This window comes from Rhamphochromis longiceps, linkage group LG5, assembly GCF_057381845.1.
Source record: "Rhamphochromis longiceps isolate RC_006_pf linkage group LG5, R_longiceps_female_GT1.1, whole genome shotgun sequence".
Classification (NCBI taxonomy): Eukaryota; Metazoa; Chordata; class Actinopteri; order Cichliformes; family Cichlidae; genus Rhamphochromis; species Rhamphochromis longiceps.
This window is the reverse complement of record NC_140561.1, coordinates 6,253,121-6,272,772: the sequence shown is the minus strand read 5'-3', so window position 1 is coordinate 6,272,772 and position 19,652 is coordinate 6,253,121. Positions and strand designations below refer to the sequence as shown.

General features: G+C 41.0%; 1 protein-coding gene across 1 annotated transcript in view; it reads right to left on the bottom strand.

Moving 5' to 3' along the window:
* iqsec1b (IQ motif and Sec7 domain ArfGEF 1b) overlaps window positions 1-19,123 on the bottom strand; it is a 238,243-nt gene extending 219,120 nt beyond the window's left edge. The window contains exon 1 of the mRNA XM_085405545.1: window positions 18,618-19,123. Within this exon, the coding sequence (XP_085261671.1) occupies window positions 18,618-18,898 (281 nt within the window). The 5' untranslated portion in view covers window positions 18,899-19,123. The remainder of the gene's footprint in view (window positions 1-18,617) is intronic.
* Window positions 19,124-19,652: the final 529 nt, after the last annotated feature.

Here is a 19,652-nt window from a genome sequence, read left to right as displayed (position 1 = left end):
AATAGGAATAAAAATAAAAATACAAGTGAATTGCACATTTCAAGTATTGAGGTCTATTGCACCATTGACTATTAACAAAAGGTATTGCACAGTGAAGTGAAAAAGCACTACAGCTTAGTTGTTCCCTTCTCCTTTATCCCCCTTTTCCCCCTCCCTCTCCCCTCCAGAGAGGAGTTAAACAGTTTGATGGCGTGTGGGACAAAGGAGTTTTTAAGTCTGTTAGTTCTTGTCTTGGGGAGAAGCAACCTGTCACTGAACAGACTCTTCTGGTTGTTAATGGCCGTGTGCAGAGGATGCCCAGCATTGTTCATAATGTCCATCAGTTTCTTTAATGTCCTTTTCTCTGCCACTGTCACCAGAGTGTCCAGCTTCATGCCGACCACAGAGCTAGCCTTCCTGATCCGTTTCTCCAGCCTGGATGAGTCCTTCTTTGCTGTGCTGCTCCCCCAGCACACCACAGCATAGAAAAGTACTCCAGCAACCACCGACTGGTAAAACATCCTCAGGAGCTTCCTGCAGATGTTAAAAGACCTCAGCCTCCTGAGGAAGTACAGTCGGCTTTGGGCTTTTTTATACAGGTGCTCTGTGTTGCATGACCAGTCCAGTTTATTGTCCACCCACAGCCCGAGGTACTTGTACTTGTTGACCACCTCCACCTCCTCCCCCTCTATCTGAACCGGCAGTGGACCTTCTCTGGACCTCCCGAAGTCCACAACCAGTTCCTTAGTCTTTGAGGTGTTGAGTTGCAGGTGGTTTGTGTGACTCCATGCGACAAAGTTCCTCACCAGACTTCTGTACTCCTCTTCCTGATCATCCCAGATACACCCCATGATGGCCGTGTCGTCTGCAAACTTCTGAATGTGGCATAATTCAGAGTTGTAGCAGAAGTCAGAGGTGTACAGGGTGAAGAGAAGAGGGGACAGCACAGTTCCCTGTGGTGCTCCTGTGCTGCTGACCACTGTGTCAGACGTGATGTCCTTCAGCCTGACGTACTGTGGTCTGTCGGTGAGGTAGTCGGAGATCCAAGCCACCAGGCAGGGGTCCACCTCCATCCTGTTCAGTTTTTCCTGAAGCATACAGGGCCGGATGGTATTAAAGGCACTGGAAAAGTCAAGAAACAGGATCCTGACCGTGCCTTTTCCCCCATCCAGGTGTGAGTGGGCTCTATGCAGGAGGTACAGGATGGCATCCTCCACTCCGACATCTGCCTTGTATGCAAACTGTAGTGGGTCCTGGGCATGTTGTACCTGTGGTCGGAGGAGGTTGAGGAAGAGCCGCTCTAGAGTCTTCATAAGATGTGACGTCAGTGCCACCGGTCGGAAGTCATTCAGCTCATTGGGCCGGTTCCTTTTGGGGAGTAAAGTAAGCATATTTCTAAAATTATACAACTCCATACTAGGTAAACTAACAACTACATAAGTATATTATACAGACAACCCACTATACTTTTCTGCATTTTAAACTCAGTGTTTGTTTACTCTCTGGAAATTCTTCCTTGGTGCACAACTTACAGTTTCAAACCACACAAGCAACTGGACCATACAACCAGATTTTACCAGTGCACCAGAGATATGTAATTATATAACCACAGGGACTGGAATGTAGCTGTGAAATAAAGGCTGACAAACCAAGAAGAGCTCTTCCGTGACCTGCTGTGACCTTTGGACTGTTCAAGACAACGAAAAAAATTATGTCACAAGAACTGGAGATTAGGTTGGCATAGCCAGGCTCAGGGTGAAGACTGCAGCAATCTGGAACATCGTCAATGTTGTGCTACAGTTTAGTGAAATAAATAGTATGGGCAGTGTGGGTTCCCATCATAGTTCCTGAAAAAACAGCCACACATGTTTGGAATATCTAATCTTACCACTTTGAAAATACCTCTCAGGGTTTCATTTTCTTTATGATGCACAAAGTTAATGAAAACAAGTTTGTGGCAAGGCTAGAGGTGAGGCTGCCAGGTCGCCACCAGACACATGTGTCGACTGAAATTACTCAAATACCAGGAGACAAATCATCAGAGAAATCCATAGACTGTATATAAAAGATGGATGCAGTCACCTATTCACTTCTCGACATTTTGAAGTTGATGAGAGTAAAGTGATCAGGTAGCTACATCACTAAAACACAGACAGACAGACACAGTGTGAAGTAACAAGCTAAAGAAATGGCAGAATTTCACTCACTAAACCTGAAAAACTGCATCACAGAGAAGCTCATAATTTATCAGATAACTCAAATAAAAATGATCAAAAAGTCCCAACAGCACAACCATAGCAGACACCTAACAATACCACTGTCTATGTTGGCACACTTGTCAATCGAAGCAGTCAAGCCTCTTACTTGAAACCTTAATGTTTCCAAATGGATGAGAAGGGTTTGCATTTAAACTCGAGATACAATCTGATTTTACTTTGGTATGCACATACCAAAATATCACAGAGTGCTGCTCATAAGAGGTAACACTGCTGTGTGGTAATTATGTGCTGCTGTTGAGATATCATCACTGCAGCTACACGTTGCTTCTATCAGGCTTTCTGAGTTAACAGGAATGGGTAACAAAAATAAGATAGCCTTTGAACTTCTGGAACTGATTTTATTTTCGCACTATATTCATGCTGCGCAGAACTGCATTAACACCCGATCCCGATCCCGGTTCTGTTTGTATGAACATGAATGTTCTATTAATAACAAGTTGTAAATGAGGTTTTTATCTTCTGCCATCGCCAGGTCAAGACTTTTTCTCATACAGAACCATTAGATGCTAGGTGAGAATGCTCTTTCAGAGAGTTACTGGCACGACTTTAGACTCTGCTCCTGTTTTTGAGGATGTCTAATCACTTAATTTTATGTTTTTCCAAAACCAGTTCCATCTGATTCCATCCAGTGCTATTGTCAGTCATCTATTCATCCCTCTATGCATTTTGTAAATGCTTATTTAACTCTGGGGCACACTGGCATTTGAGATTGTCCAAGCTGACAGTAGGCGAGAGGCAGTGTACAACCCAGACAAGCATGTTCTTTCACTGATACCAAAGAGGTTTTCATATATTTGGTATCTCATATTAGTTTCACACCACCACTACATTTTTTTAAAATTACACTTTACTTTTATAGTGTTTTTGGATTACCTCTTAACTGCCTTAAAATCATACAAAAATGTAAATAATTTCAAAACAACTGTTTTTGCATGGGTTCTCTCCAGGTACTCCAGCTTCCTCCCACAGTCCAAAGACATGTTATGCTAGGTAACTGGTGATTCTAAATTGTCCACAGGTTTGAAAGTGAGTGTGAATGGTTGTCTCTTTCTGCGTTAGTCCAGATAGGCGACCTGTGCAGGGTGGTCCCTGCCTCTTGCCTATGGTAACGGCTTGGCTCGAGCCTATGGATGTCACATTTGATACCGTTCTAATAAAACATACCAATATGCATGATGAAGCAGTGGTATTAGTTTGGTTTCTGTCCATAAAAACAGGAAGGAGAGAGCAAAACAAATTCCAAATCTAAGTATTTCTAATATTTTTGTATTCTATATTTCATTAATAAATTACTTAAAAAAACAGACATTGGGAATCTGAGCTATTTAACATTTAGGGATTGATAGTTTGGTCATTACAGTTGAGAACTGGCATGGATATGTTATCATCTAACTATGTGCATGGCTCTGAAAGTTAAAGTTGTCATTAACACTAACCGTTAGTCAACTCCACACTGAACCTCCGATAACTGCTGAGAAAACCTGCAGCATTCAATAATAAGCTGAGTGGAAAATCTGTGCTTCCAGAGCAGCTCAAGTATTCAGTCTTCTGGGGGATGTGAAATCAAATAGAACTCACCTCAATGCTGTCAACAGATCCATATCGGCTGCCTGGCCCTGAAGGACATGTCTGACCCCAAGCACAGACTGGGTAGATACCGCAGTAATATCATAAATACATTTTAGCTACAGTCAACATCTGTGAAGCTTTTACTTTGTCATGAGCAGGTAGAGGGTGGCTTAAAACCAATACAGGTCAAGACTGCAGAGTCAACATTTCAGCTGAAAAGAAAAAGGCAAATATATTTGGAGAGTTTTTTCACTTAAAATCTCACCATGTGGTTTCATGAGATAACAGCTGTCTTGGGTTGTTGTATTTCATGAAGATTACTGAAGCCACGCATTATCATGACCAACACCACTCGTTCCAGTACACATATATAAAATTATCTGAATAAACAAAGGTGGCAAGAAACAGCTGAACACATCACCATCATACCATTTATGAAACTCGACGACTTTATGTTTTCATGTCCCTTTTTTTAAGTTCTGAACCATATTCAACAAAAGACTTTCAAACCGACATCAGACTGAACCTCTGAACTGTTCTGACCGAAAATGTCAAGATGACATCTCACGTAGGAATTTAACAAAGTAGCTCTGTGAGTGGATCTTTCACAGAGCTCATTTATACTCACACCTGACCTTTAGATATTCTGCCCTCAGAGGAGGATAACAAATATTTGATCATGGACTGAAAAATACACATTTTATGTTTGATGGACAGGAACAATATGTAGATTAGGAATAAATTAATGGGACAATGCCCCATTTCAAGGTGATCCTGCCTCTCATGTCATACTTTATTTTTAGTTAAAGTTTGCTTTATGTAAAAATCTCTAAATCTCTGCGTTCTTTATGTTGTGATCTAAATTTTAGACCACAACAGAAACAATGACTTTTGTAGTTTGTTGTATCACTGACACCTCTGGATATTTCCCAAAAGCATGCAGCTTGCTAGATTGTGCCAGTTGAAGTTTCCTTACTTCTGTGATGCTGTAAAACATTAATAAGCAATAGTCCATGGTAAAAGATGCATGAGAAGGCAAGAGCAATGCACAACATACACATCAACAGTCACAATAGTATCACAATAGTCTAGGGACTTATATTAGACCATGGGGTAGTACAGAAAAAACCCAATGACCAGATGGCCTTCGATGAACAAACACTTGGCGACAGTGGGAAAGAAAAACTCCCTTTTAACAGGAATAAGCCCCCAGCAGAACCAGTTTGAGGGAGAGGCAGCCATACACAGAGACCAGCAGGATGTGTCTAATTAGACTAATGTTACTAACAGACAGTGATCAGCGCCACTGAACTAATTTGCCAGTACAAATCAAACAATAACTATAGCTACAGTGTAAAGCCGATGCGCAACTACCTTACAGCACAATGACTGACTGGATCTTAAAAGCATAACATTTTCTCTAAAAACACAATTCTTTTTCAGCATGTCATTATAGTCCCACTCACTCAGTTCCTGAAATAATCTAACAGTACTTGTTTGTGACTTTCTGTCTGTCTTCTAATTAAGTGCAAGGACACGGTTCACATGGATTGAGTTGGATATAAAAATAAAAAAATTTCTAAAATGAGTTGCCGGTGTTCTCGGTTGTATTGACGGACCACTGCTAACATTGACAGATGCAATCAAACAGTGGGGCTATACTTGAATGCATTTGTCTTATTTAATATTGGCCTTTTCTATAGAGATTCCTATGTCCATCTTTCCATCATCTTGGTCCTTGTGGACAACAAAGCCAAACCACAGAAGGGTCATTCTGCCGTCTGCATTCCTGATAATAAGCCATGAAATAAAAACAGTCAGCTCATGTTCCCTCTCCAATTTTTTAATTGTTGTCTGGGAGAAACAGACACATCGATTTGTTACCAGATGGACAAGTCTTTGAACTACCTGTAATAACAGATGGAGTGTGGGTGGCTGCTGAAAGGTGTGTTCGCACGGGGAATGGGAGTTCATCCACAGCTGGTGTAACCAGCCAGAACTGTAAAAATCTTCAGAAGCTAAGAGCGAACATGTGTAGATTCAGTCCAGACGGTTCTCATATTTCCTCTTTTTTCCGAGGTCGTCATTTAGGAACGTGGTGGGTAGCCAAAAACGTAATATGTTACGCTTTGGGAGTGAGAACGTGTTGATAAGCCAGTTATCTACATGAAATATTTGTATGACAAGTTCACCAACATATCCAGCAAACACAACTCGAATGCCTTATGTTCAACCACCATTGAAATGAATGGAATCCAAAATCACTCTTTTAGTCATCAGCCAACCGATATTTCATAAAAATACTGAACAAAGATCAGCTAACCGATAAATCAAATGGTTAATAAATATATGGGACCTCTCCATTAAAACCAAAGGTCTTTTAGGGAAGTAGAAAATGTTCCTTTGTTCCCGAGACTAAATACATGAAACAGCTACTTGTAAATTTTAATTTAGATATATTGAGTTTGTCCTAAGAATCCTGTAAAACAACTATCCACCCGAGGCCAGCACACCTGGATATAAAGTATTTTGAAAGGGTGCAAGGCTGAGGGTAGAAGAGGAGGGGCGCTGTTTCATATTAAATGTGTTCATCATATGTTCTCCAGAAAGCATCCCGTGCAGCTATTGTTAAACTAGTGACTGAATACGAAACAGTAGAGGAGAGTGGAATCAAGCTGACAAATCCTCATACCATGCTAAACTTTAACATAACCTACATGTATGCACGCAACTTCCTGCCTAATATGGTTAGTGACTTAAATGTACAATTCCAGCTCATTTTTGCACTTTGGGCGCACAATAATGCAACAGATGAGCAGTCTACATGATAGGTCCTTCAGCTGGCAGAGAAATGGATTCACCTCAATGATAGATGGCCTCCATTTGCACACCTGATAAAATCCTACTGAAAAATGTTATCATCTCCTCTGAAGTGGATGGTGCCAGGGTAGATCAATTTAATGTCATGTCTTTGACTAAATTCCAGGACTGCTGTACATAATAGATTTTCCATAAAAACAGAAAAGAAGACGGAAAAGCATGAGGACATTTCTCAGTGAGTAATGTCTCAGACTCCTGAAATATGTCTTGCAAATCAAAAATGGCCACGTGGAGACTGCCTCCTTTGTTAAAATCGCCATCTTTTTAACATTAGGAATGTTTACAGCCTGTTACTAAACAGGGTTAAACCTCTATGGACAGCTTCCCCCCTTGAATGGTTCTATGGGTCAATTCTTTTATAAGTCATCTTTTTGGATACTTGAGTTAAGGATATGACCAGTTACAGCTGTAGCGAGTTTGTGTGTAAAAGCCTCACGTTCACTCAGTAGAGAAATGATGTTGTTCGTGTCTTCTGATTTCTGTTTCTGTTTTGCTGAATGTAATTCAGTATTTCATGAATTTCTTACTTTGCACTAGCAGGTATGTGTCTTTGTGTGCTGCACACGTTTGTTAACCAACCGGAAACGACTTTTTCAAGTAACTGTAAGTTACTAAAACTGCAAACTGTAAGTAAACTGTAAGTAACTATAAGTGTGAGCTATTAAAATCCACAAAATTGGTGTAAATAAATTCACCACAATGCAGGAAAGTAGGTGCCTATTGTTTAATGGAGTGCAATCAGTGAGTAAATAGGTAGAAATTGGTGACATCAATCATAAAAGGTTCATTTTTTGGACATTTTTGGACAATTTCCCCCATCCTCCAACAAGCCGTGCATATTCCATGCCTTTGGTTCCAGACTTTTCCCTTCCCTGTTCACACAACCTGCACAATATATGATCATTACCATATTCAATGACCATTAAATGGCTGAAATTTTGAGCACTTCACTGAAATACTTTGAAAAGGAAAGTGCATATCTGTTTTGCAAGCAAGTTCTTTTGATTGTAGCACAGTGTGAGTAAAGACATTCACATCATAAAGAATACAACCCATAAAATATTAGAGCAGGTTCACAACAGTTCTCTGACAACAGTCACGTGGAAATCTGCTGACTGAGATGACAGTTATTGGGGCTAAAGTGCTGTCAAAGGCAGACAGGCGCTAACAGAAAGGACCGCTGAAAGCTAACGCGAACAACAGAGCTTTCTAAACCTTCAAAAGGAACTTTACAGGTGTTTTATGAGTGAAGGTTTGTTTGGTCTTAAACCAATTGCCATGATTAATGACGAATGCAAATAAAACTGTCTCTTAACACTCTGGGCATCTTTACACTGGTACCTCATACATCAAACACTTCTTGGCAAAAACTCAGGAAAAAAAAATCTAATTTGTACCGTTCTGTTCCAGTAAACATTATGTGCTCCTGCACTGCCATGAGATTATCGATAAGCATGACTCAACACAGAGCTCCCAGAGGGGTCCGATTTATTTCAAGGAAACAGTCACAGCTGATTTGAATCTTAATACGAATTCTTAAAAGAGTCTTTCGTGACAGTTCAACTGCATCCAAAGCACCATCTTTATGCTAATTGCTACTAAAAAAGTTGATGCAAAGGTGATGCAACGGACGATCAACCTCATAACTCTCATATCTGCTATCGTATGCATTATGCATTTCATACATTGGTGCTAGAAGAGCTGACTAGTAGTCATCCAGGATTAAATGAGAATGTAATTCATTACGGTACTATGATAATGAATCACACGCTCCAAGGAGTAACACATTACCGTTTTTAAAAGTAACAAGTAAAGAGTAATGACACTGGAGCCTGAACAAGAACACAAAGAGGCTGAATCTGAAAATTCAACTGTTCAACCCCAGCAGTCGTACTGGAGCTTTTTATGGTATTACAATATTTTAAAAATATTTTATTGTCTTATTATCTCTTATATATTACTAAAACTCATTTTAGAAACTGAATCTAAGGTCAGATCATTACCTTTCAGACAGCACAAAGTATGCACTTTGCATAAATAATGCCATTTTTTTTCTTTTGTGTTTGCAGTAATTTTCTTTACATTTTTCACATGAACTTGGTTCAATCAGGATCAGCCCAACTAAACCCAAACAGAACAATCATAGGCTGCTATCAATAAAATTCCTCATTATCATCACCAGGCTATGATATGATATTATATGCAAAATAATTTACATTTTTACTTCTGTCCAATCAGTTATCCTTTTAACAATGAGTCACGGGTCAGTGTTATTGAATCAGTTCTAAATATACGCAACAGCAATTCAGCTAACTTTGTTAATGATCACACCATAAGGTGGCCTCTTTATTAGGGAGACACCTGCAGGGCTGAAAAACACAGACAAACCGAATAGCCACACGACTCAATCCCCACAGCCTCCTGTGTCAAAATGACCATAAACAATCAGCTGTTACAAAAATGAACATAATCAACTACATACAACTGTGGATAAGTACAGATTTGGTAATCTACATCCATCAGAGGTGACTAAAATGAATAACCAGTCAGTGTGTACTTTTGCTAAAACCATGTAGCACTCTGATACTACCAGTAGTGATATGTTCTGCTGCACGTGCTCCTGAAACCACTGACGGTGTCCAGAAAAGAACATTGGCTTCATACATAATTAGAAGAGAGATGGCATCCATCATACTTTAGATGGAGCTAAAGTAGTTCTAGAAATGTGAACAAATGTATTAAACACCCCGAAACACGACTGTCCAGAGCTGGGACCAGGAAGCAGAATTACAGTCTGATATGCTGCTCTTCAGTTCCTCTCCTCCTGTCTTCTCCCCAAAACTTCACTCCGGAGAGTGTGTGTGTGTGTGTGTGTGTGTGTGTGTGTGTGTGTGTGTGTGTGTGTGTGTGTGTGTGTGTGTGTGTGTGTGCTCACAGACCACCAAATCAAAAACCAATAACCAGCAAAGAACAATTTAAGTACATGAGTATAGTAACTCCACCAAAGGGGCTGCTCTAACATGAGCTAGCTAGCTGTAATTGATTAATATATAGGGAAATGAAGTTAGATGAAAGATGAAGAATTACTGCAGGGCTGAAAGGGACACAAACAGGGTGCTGAGCCAGGTCAGAGCAGTGTTTAATGGAACGTGTGAAAAAATGGACAGGTTGCTGGCGGTGTAGAGCAGCAGGGAAGCGTAGCTGAACTGAACACAGAGTCACAGAGTGTGGAGAACTAATCCAAGAAAAGTAAAGTGAAAATCTGTAGCGGAGCTGCAGAATCGGATGGGTTTCGGGCTTGAGGAGAAGAGCTGATGAGGTGAAGGGCTGTGAACTGAGTCGCAGCAGTGAGAGAAAGGCTGCACGTGAAGCACAAATGAATTCTTTAAAATGTGCTTCCTATGCTGTTGGAGCCAACTGTGAGATCAGTTTTAAAATGCAGGCAATAAGTTGTTCACAATGACACTGTGCGACCGAATGTGATCCAAAATTAATTTGAACTTTGTAAAACTAATAAAAGCCCCCCAAAATTAATCTTAAATACTTGTTTGTATCAAATTCTATTTAAAATTACAAATTTTAGAAGAAACTTAAGTAATAACTTCTTCAAGAAACAGCTTATTTGTCGCTCAGTCTGGCCAGTTTTTTGGAATTCTGGTGCCTCTAATGTCAAAATCCTCACAGTTATAATAATAATAATAATCTTTAAAGACCCTCAAGGTCACCTTACACTAGAAAAGCAAAATAAAAACATATACACAAAAAGCAAACAAATAAAACCACAACTATAAAACTAATGAAGGTAACAATCCACTACGGCCAAGTAATAATGACGGCTGTGCAGTCCTGAACAGACGGGTTTTGAGAGGTGATTTAAAAGTAGAAAGAATTTATAAACCAGAGATCTGGTGGAAGTGCATTCCACAGTCTTGGGGCAGAGCAACTACGGGCTCTGAGTCTCATGGACTTATTATGCCAATAGAGCTTTCAGACTGCAGGCTTACTTGTAGTTCCTAGGAGGGAGAGCCTTTGGCTATCAGAGCCCTCTACTATGTTAACAGATACTGTCTGGTGCCAGTACAGGAGCCTCCAGGGTGAAAACCATTACAGTCTATTATCAAATTATTCATATAGCTCGACATAAGCTTTGTGCTATATTCTGTTGGTCCAAGAGTTGAAAACAAGCCTTATTGTATTGTTACTTATGGTTACATAGAAACTCTGTTGCAGTTATTGTGTGAAAGCGTGTATAGCTAATAAGCATCTCTTTCAGCTCACGTCACAGCTGCAGAATAATGCATTGTAAATGGATATACTAACCATCAACAACAAGACAAACTGGAATTGGACCACATTAAGGTTTAAAGTTTCATCATTTAATGCTGGCGATTTTATCTTATGTTAGATATTTTGAGCTGTGCACTGACATCTTCACCTTTCTGCACCACTTTCTATCTGAAAAATTGTAAAATATCATTTTATCTATAGTTACGATCAAAGAGGCTCCGTTCAGTTGTTCCCTTATTCATGAGGGTCCACTCCATTTGATTTGGCACATTTGTGATGCTGGATGTCCTTGGCGACCCAACCCCAAAGGAATCTGCAACACCAAAACTTGTGAAACTTGTAACCAGCCTAACACACCTACCATAGTGCGAGAAGCAGCATACACCCTGGACAGGTTGCTAGTCTTCTGCGAGGCTAACACAGAGAGATGGTCTTGGAGAGAAAAACAGCAAATTGCCCATTCATTCTAAACAGTGATTTTTTTTATAGATGCCAATTGATCTCACAGCTTATCTAGCAAGTCGGTCCCCCTTGAGTCTCCTGTAAAAGACCTTAGGTTTATCCACAATGCAACAAACAACCAAAATAAGCTACTGGGCTTCTTGACAACCTTAATGGGCCACAGACACTTTGGCGTGTATTAATCTAGTTTTAGACTTCACTTGTCAAGCACTGCTGCCGTGCTTACAGAACACCACAGATCCTGTTGTAGCTCCACAACAAGAGGAGTCATTGTAAAAAAAAAAAAAGCCCTGATGTGACACAGTTTGGTTACGGTTATTATCCACAAAAATATGTTTTAATTGGAAATTATATCTGGTTGACACCAACACAGACAATAAAGACCTTTCAAGGAGGAATAAAAAAGAAGGTTAATTAACTTTTCAATCTCATACAGTGATCAGACCCCACAGGGTAAGAGGAGCATCATGGGAAAAGATTTGGTATATTAGAGGAAATAGTCTCTCAACTTTGATTGAATGCAGTCCTGGAGTTTGTGTTCACCAAGTTAGAATTTATTTCTCCCCTTTGGGTCTGGCAATCTATCAATTTCTCATTACCATCTGCCTTCTAATGCCTGTCCTGATTGTGTGATAAATCACCACATTTTGCACTTCTCATGTGCAGGGTTGCAGGGTTTTTTTTTATGTTTTTCTATTAACTCTTTTGAAAGTTTACCCACATCATAACAACAGAGGGTGTAACATACTGACAATAAACATTAACAGAATCATATAAAGCAGAAGGTCTCTTCTACCTCCAAAACAGTCTCCATGAACATTTCACTGCAAAATGTGTTCTCTCCTTTTGAAACTTTATTTATTCTTCTCATCTTCTGCATTCAAATGGCAGCCTGTCAAGACCACCCTCGGGGTTCAAAATCCACACTGTTCTCTGTGTGAAATGTATTTCAGCTTTGGCTTTAAATCAAATAAATAAATATATATTTTTTAAAAGAACAGCTCATATTTCACAGCTCTCCCACAGCATCTGTGGCATATGTGCTTACTCATAAAGTCAAAACGATGTTGTATTCCGGACCAATTTTCATATGTCTTCTGGCAGGGAACAATTCTGACTCGCGATTTGCTGTGAAATCTGAGCTGCTGACCAGCGAGATGTTATTCCCTGCAGCGCTGCGCACACACATGTAAACACACTGAAGTGATAAAGCCTCGAGTCCAACTTTGAAATAAACACCCTTTCAAAAGAACAGCTCTTGGGATGGGTGAAGGACGTCCAGGGGATTGTTCATTCTCCGGTCCCTTTGAGGGAACGCAATGTGACACAGAGCTGGCTGAATAAACCCTATTAAGTATAAGGCTTTAAAGCATGTTATACAGCAGCTACTGCTCTATATGCTGCAGAGGACATGCTCATAAATGGTCTAGAAATCATATTTTTAAGGAAATATTAAATTAATTCCATATTAAAACTTGGGTTGCAATTTGAACTCACAGAAATACCAAAATATAGCGATTAAGGAAGGACAAAATTTCAGCTGTAGGGATTCCAAAATTCATAATTAATAATTAGTTAATAATTAATTTTCTTATTACCTACTCGTGTGGTTATTTTTTGCCAGTTTCACAGATCAAGGCTAAAGTAGTCAAATGTCTTTTTCATACTCAAACTGAGATGACATTAAAGCAAAAGCAACTAAGCAAATAATTCCCAACAGCTGATCGACTTAATACCCCTTACAGCCAGATTAGTTACAACCACTTTGTTCTGACCTGTAAAAAAAACCCAAAAAACCAAATGATAGTAACGATCCACCCCTTAAGAAGGACGTCTTCAAATTCTTCTTGTGAACAAATGCAAAAGAAAAATGAGCGTGATGTGAACCGTCTACCGTCTGTTCATCGAAGTCTGATATACTTGATTCTTCTTGGCTTTTAAGTCTGCTCACGTACTTGCATCCAAAAACTATTAGAAACACATTACTGCGCAGATCCAAATGTGTATTAATTTACAGCTGAAACTGGTACCCAGAATATTAACAGAATTCTCTCTGTTTGAAACAAGTTTGTTCACGTGGGCCTTATTTAGCCATTGTTATGAACTTCTAAGTGATGGCCTGTATTTATATAGCGCTTTTCTAGGTCCTAAGGACTCCAAAGCGCTTTACACATTCAGTCATCCACCCATTCACACACACATTCACACACTGGTGATGGCAAGCTACATTGTAGCCACAGCCACCCTGGGGCGCACTGACAGAGGCGAGGCTGCCGGACACTGGCGCCACCGGGCCCTCTGACCACCACCAGTAGGCAACGGGTGAAGTATCTTGCCCAAGAACAGAACGACCGAGACTGTCTGAGCCAGGGCTCAAACCGGCAACCTTCCGATTACAAGGCGAACTCCCAACTCTTGAGCCACGATCGCCCCAGTGATGAAACAGAAACTCACATTTGCACACGTGAGGTCTGTGTGCATTCATTTATCTGCTGATTTCTTGTAGTAGTTCCAGGCAGCTTCACAGACCCTAAGATGATGTCTTCAAATATCTTTTTTGTCCAGACCAGCCAAAGCCAGAAAAACTGCAGATTTTTTGTTGTTTTGCTTTGAAGTATTCTAAGTGATTAGCCAGTTTAGTCAGATTTACGAGTCAGTTTATTTGAAAGGGATACTGCCCAACGTGTCGCTTAATGTATCAGAAATCTGTGTGCGCAAAATATTTCCAATTTATAAAAGCTATGCAAATTTGACAGATCCTTGTAAACTAAGGACAGGCTGAAATCCTGACTTTCAGCAATAGAGAGGAAATGTGTTATTATTATTAACATATGCATTGCTCTGTCTGTTGATGTAAAAGATAAATGACAGTACATGCAACTGTGCAGCTAGTCTTGTGTATCATCACTGATTTCTCTGCTGTATATAATGTTTGAGCCTGAGCTGTGTGCAAATGCAAAATACGCTGGAATTCACTTAATGAATGTGGATTATTAAATACCCTTAAAACCTCAAATCCCTTTATTGACTTTCACTGCAATTCAAAAACTATGATGTACTGTATGTGTAGCCCTCCATTAAAGCATCCAAAAGTATCTTGAATGGTAAAATGACCCTGCCTAGAAACATTATATATTGTTCTTTATATCACTGATCCTTCTTAAAAACTTAGCAATGGACATGAAAACTGTAATGTCAAAAGAATCTTCTACACACTTCTGTTCCAGATCCCACAACACATCACACGTGACCTTGATAAGAGCTGGGTGACCTTGTGTCCTATGTAAACTTTAAACATTTAAGCGTAAACAGGGGAAAGCAGCCCTTCCACAGAGGATTAGCTCATAGGGAGTAAAGTTGAGAATAACAAGATCCCACTGTAGCAAAACACAAACAGACTCTGAAGCAGCTCTTACTTCACTGACTACCCAGAGTAACAGGGTGACTGTGTGGTGACAGACTAACATTATCCACTCCGTGTCTGTGTGTAGACGTCTGTCAGAGGGCCCACGAGGAACAGAGCTCTCCCATTGGTCCTCCAGTCAAGGCCAGGACTATATGCTGACTGTGGTCAGCACAAAAAGAACAGCTGACGTGGCCCAACTGTGGACAGAACACAGGGGACAGGACTCCCTGTCAGCTGTGTGCGTTTGTGCATAAAAGAAGTGATTTTGACCAAACTCTTATGTAATACAGTTTTACAAAATTTCGGGAGAATTCAGAGACATATCTTCCCCACTTGGAAACTAAAAAGCCATAATAGGACGGAAAATCCCAGGAGGTGAAACGAGCTGCCATCATCTGTGTCGCACCAAGAGCTATTTATAGTCCCATACAAGTGGTAAGCAAGTAAATATGATAATGATGTCATAGGTGAAAAAGGGCTTTATTGCATCACGCACTGCACACATAAACAGCCAGGTTATTGCAGCAGAAGCAGCTTTTCTGAGCAGAACTACTTTTTGTGAAGGCAGCATTTTGAGCAGTAGCTGCTGTTGGTGTCTGAACTTGTGCAGGGATCATTAAACGAGCCATTAGACTGTAGAGCTGATCATTCACCACTGGAGATGCTGTAGTTTCACATTTACATTAAAAGCACATAGGAGGATGTAGGACGTGAAGGAAACCATGACAGCACTGTAATCAGAGATTTTATCACATCGTATCTAATATCCCCTCAGGCAACGTTATCAATACTTTCACAGCAGCAAAAAGGCTCATCTCGAGGCTTCAAACCCAGCCTTCACTACCCAGCGAGTGAAGTCACGGTAACAACATTCATTTTTTATGTTGTCTATGTGCAATATAAAAGTCCAAAAAGTCAGGACAATGTATTTACAAAATGAGTCTAAATTTATACCCTTAAAAACATTTCAAAATGTTCCTAAGTCAGTCGGAACAGTTGCCGGATGGTAGAAGTTATTTCAAACTAACACCACAAATCCAAATTAACAGTGAGTAGATTTCCATAATTTGCAAGGAGCAGTCAAACCACCACTGAAAGAAATTATCCATAGAACCTGTGACAAAGCCCATTTTAATGCACAGGTCTGATTTTCTCTTTGTGGTCAGCAGTCCGGCAGCTTGTACATTAAAGGCAAATGTAATGTAAAAATGATAAATGTAATCGATGCAGACAGCATCTGACAAAACTGCCTTATTTTACAAAGCCAGTAGATATTTTGGCTGACAATCACAAAACATGTCAGAATATTGCAGCTTCAGCTGCTTCGCTTTCAAATTGTTCTTAAAGTTTAGTGCTTAAACTTCAAAAGATAACTTCAAGGTGTTTCATTCACTGGACAGGCTTTAAACAGAGATCATACCCTCCATACAGTATTATATTTTTAAATGCAACTGTATTTAGTCAGTTCCCAGCAGCTTTGATAATAAAATAATTGCTGTAGTCATTTATCACTTTCTGCTATTCTCTGTTTTATGTTTTCACACTTTATAGTTCAAGCAATTCACCACAAAACAAATTTTCAGATGACTCCAGAAAGAAATCCTTTAATGCAGGGCTGTATGCTGTGTATCTTATATCTCCTGGAAGTCAAACGTCTCCGTCAAAGCTTCGTTCATAACAGTGAGCGGGTTTGTGACAGAAGGGATATTGAAAAAGCTAACTCACTTGATGATAGCAAGTGTTTCAAGTAATGTGCAAGCAACTTGAAAGAATCACAAAATAAATCCAAATGGTCTTTTTCATTAAAAGTTTATGCAAAGAATGCCCATGAAGTGGTTACTGCCCAATTGAAGGCTACCAACTTTTATTTCACAAGGTCTGAATGAACATGTTTGTGTAACTGTGTTGTATTCCATGTTACTTCAGTTTGGCGATGGTAGGAAGGAAAAAGTCCCTTTCGACAGGAAGGAACCTCCTTGGCTCCATATTTTCATTGTTAATCAAACACAGCTGCTTGCCTATGAATTGTGCTTATTGGTTCCAATTGCACTTGCACTACAATCACGATTTCAGTTTGTTTGCTGGAGGAGGAAAATAGTGGCACAGTCTACAGCGTGGTTAGGGATATTGCTTTTAATTTTATTGCACAAAAGGATGAGAGTGCGATGGTGAAGTGCAAACTGCGTACAGAACAGAAACAAACGCATTATGCTGCTAACAAAACTTCAGCTCTTTGCAAGGGTCTGCACACAAAGCATGCTAAGGCTAAGCTAACCAAGAATCCAGGTTGATGATGAAGCTGAGTGAGTGCTGACCCCAGCCCAGCAGCCTGAACTTCAACAGGTAGATGAACTTCAACTGATGAGCAGTCAGTTTGCATCCTCTGTTTCCACCTGTTCAACTGTCTATAGCACAATCTCTGTGGTGACCACTTTGAAGTCTGCGTGTGCTGCTTATTATTTTTATTTTGTACTGTTGCTTTGTGCTCATACCTAAATACTAAAGAATTGAGAACTGATAAGAGAACTGATAAGGAACCTGCGTAGGGTAACTGCTCAAACTGTGAAATCAAACAAGGATGCATATGGCCCATGAAGTACATGAACAAGTAGACTGTAACATTGCTATATTGGTGATCAGTGTCTCATGTTAACTTTGCATTTCATGTATTGATTGCATAGATTCATGGAAAATTAATCGACAGTGCAACATTTCTGAAAGCGAGCAGCTTGAGCACTCTGCAGTAGTCCTGGATGGACCTGCTTTTTCAGACATTTCCTTTCCGTGTCCAATTTGAGATAAGTGTCTCAAAGTGTGTGAAATGATATATATTTTTGAGTGAGAATTAATAAATACTTTTTTTAAATTTATATGTCCATCATATTCAAACATAATGAAAAAGTACAAATAAGTAATCTCATCAGCAGGGAGCAGTGTCCTGAATGTGTAAAGCTGCTTGTTTTTGTCAGTAACACAGTGCACAATAAATCCATGGGGAATCCTTGTTTAGATGCAATACCACAAGAGTATCACAGCCTGATTTTGTACTTCCATCTGCTAAGCAGTTAACCCAGCATGTTTAGGCAGCTTTGATTGAACATTTCTCTCCTGATAGTGGCACTCGGCTGCTCTCCAACACAACTACGTCTTTTCCAATTGTAAAAGCCCTCCACTTTGGTGAGGAGTCCAAGTCAAATTGAAGGTGTTTGCATACATTAATTCCTCATCTCACTGAGAGCTCCTGGCACAGGAAATGTATGACACACAGCATCTGACCACTCGCCTGGGGTTGAACTCTTAACTAAGCAAAGGATGCGTAAACTTGTTTCCTCACAACGCAACTACAGACGGGTCGCGCTTTTCTCTCCTGCGAAAATACAAAGTCACACCCACTGATTCAGACTTCGACCACCATGATCCGATACAGTTTGAGCTCCACACAATATCATTTTCATGGGGTTGCATATCTATTGAGCGATGCGCCTGACGGGATCCATTACGCAATACGCGTGCACAGCTCGCACAGCCTTGTGTAAGCCTGAAATAATCCCTGACAGTGTGCACGTTACACGGACAATTAAAGAGCTGATCCGTGACAAAGTGGCGAAGAACTGGGAATTTGGTTTGGTTGTTGAGATGAAACAGACACACAACATATCTCTCCAGCCGCGGAGCGAATAACAAGATGAGGAAAATAAACTTTGACAGCATCCTATTCAGCCAAACCAAGCACCACCCAATGCCAGATAACTTACTTTTCCTGCATGACATTCTCTTTGATGGCTCCCAGGGCGGAGTGGTTGCCCTGTTGGAGCCTGCAGGTGGCCAGGTGCCGTTGGTGCTGATCTTTTAGACAGACGTTTTCCTTGCAAAGATCCGTCACCTGGAGCTCCAGCTCCTCAATCCGGACCCTCTGCTTCTCCAGCAGCCCCTGCTGGGTCTCGATGATCTTATTCAGCTCCTTCAGATACTCCGCCGCCTTGCTGGGGTTCTCTGTTGGGTTCTCCATCTCGTAAAAGCCCCGTTGCCCGTCCATGAAGGCGATATCCACAGAAAGCAAAAGAGCAGCCCTCTCCTTGTCTCTCTCTTTCACTCCTCTCTCTCTCTCTCTCTCTCTCTCTCACGCGCGCGCACACACGCTCGCTAGTAGTAGGACCGCGCGCAGTCAGATCCACAGAGTCTCCTTCGCTCCGACATGGCGTGTTTATTGTGCAGTAGTGGCGAAGTTGACCGCGCTCGGTGCGCTGCTGTACGCCGCTACTGCCGCCGCGTCCACGAGCTCTGCACCGCAACACTCTAACCTCCAGCCTGCCGCTCCGCACACTGAAAACTCTTTAACCCCTTCACGGCCGGCGGCTAAGCGCTCCGCCTGCGCTCAGCTGTCTCGCTCACACTCACTCTCACACAGTCACACACACACACACACACACACACACACACACACACACACACACCAAGTTTGGGTTTTTGCACGTGGGTCTAATCAACAGGTAGAGCGTCGCTGCTCCTTCACACAGGTGCAAACCCACGTCACTGCATAACTGCATGGCGATCGTGGCTCAAGAGTTGGGAGTTCGCCTTGTAATCGGAAGGTTGCCGGTTCGAGCCCCGGCTTGGACAGTCTCGGTCGTTGTGTCCTTGGGCAAGACACTTCACCCGTTGCTTACTGGTGGTGGTCAGAGGGCCCGGTGGCGCCAGTGTCCGGCAGCCTCGCCTCTGTCAGTGCGCCCCAGGGTGGCTGTGGCTACAATGTAGCTTGCCATCACCAGTGTGTGGATGACTGGATATGT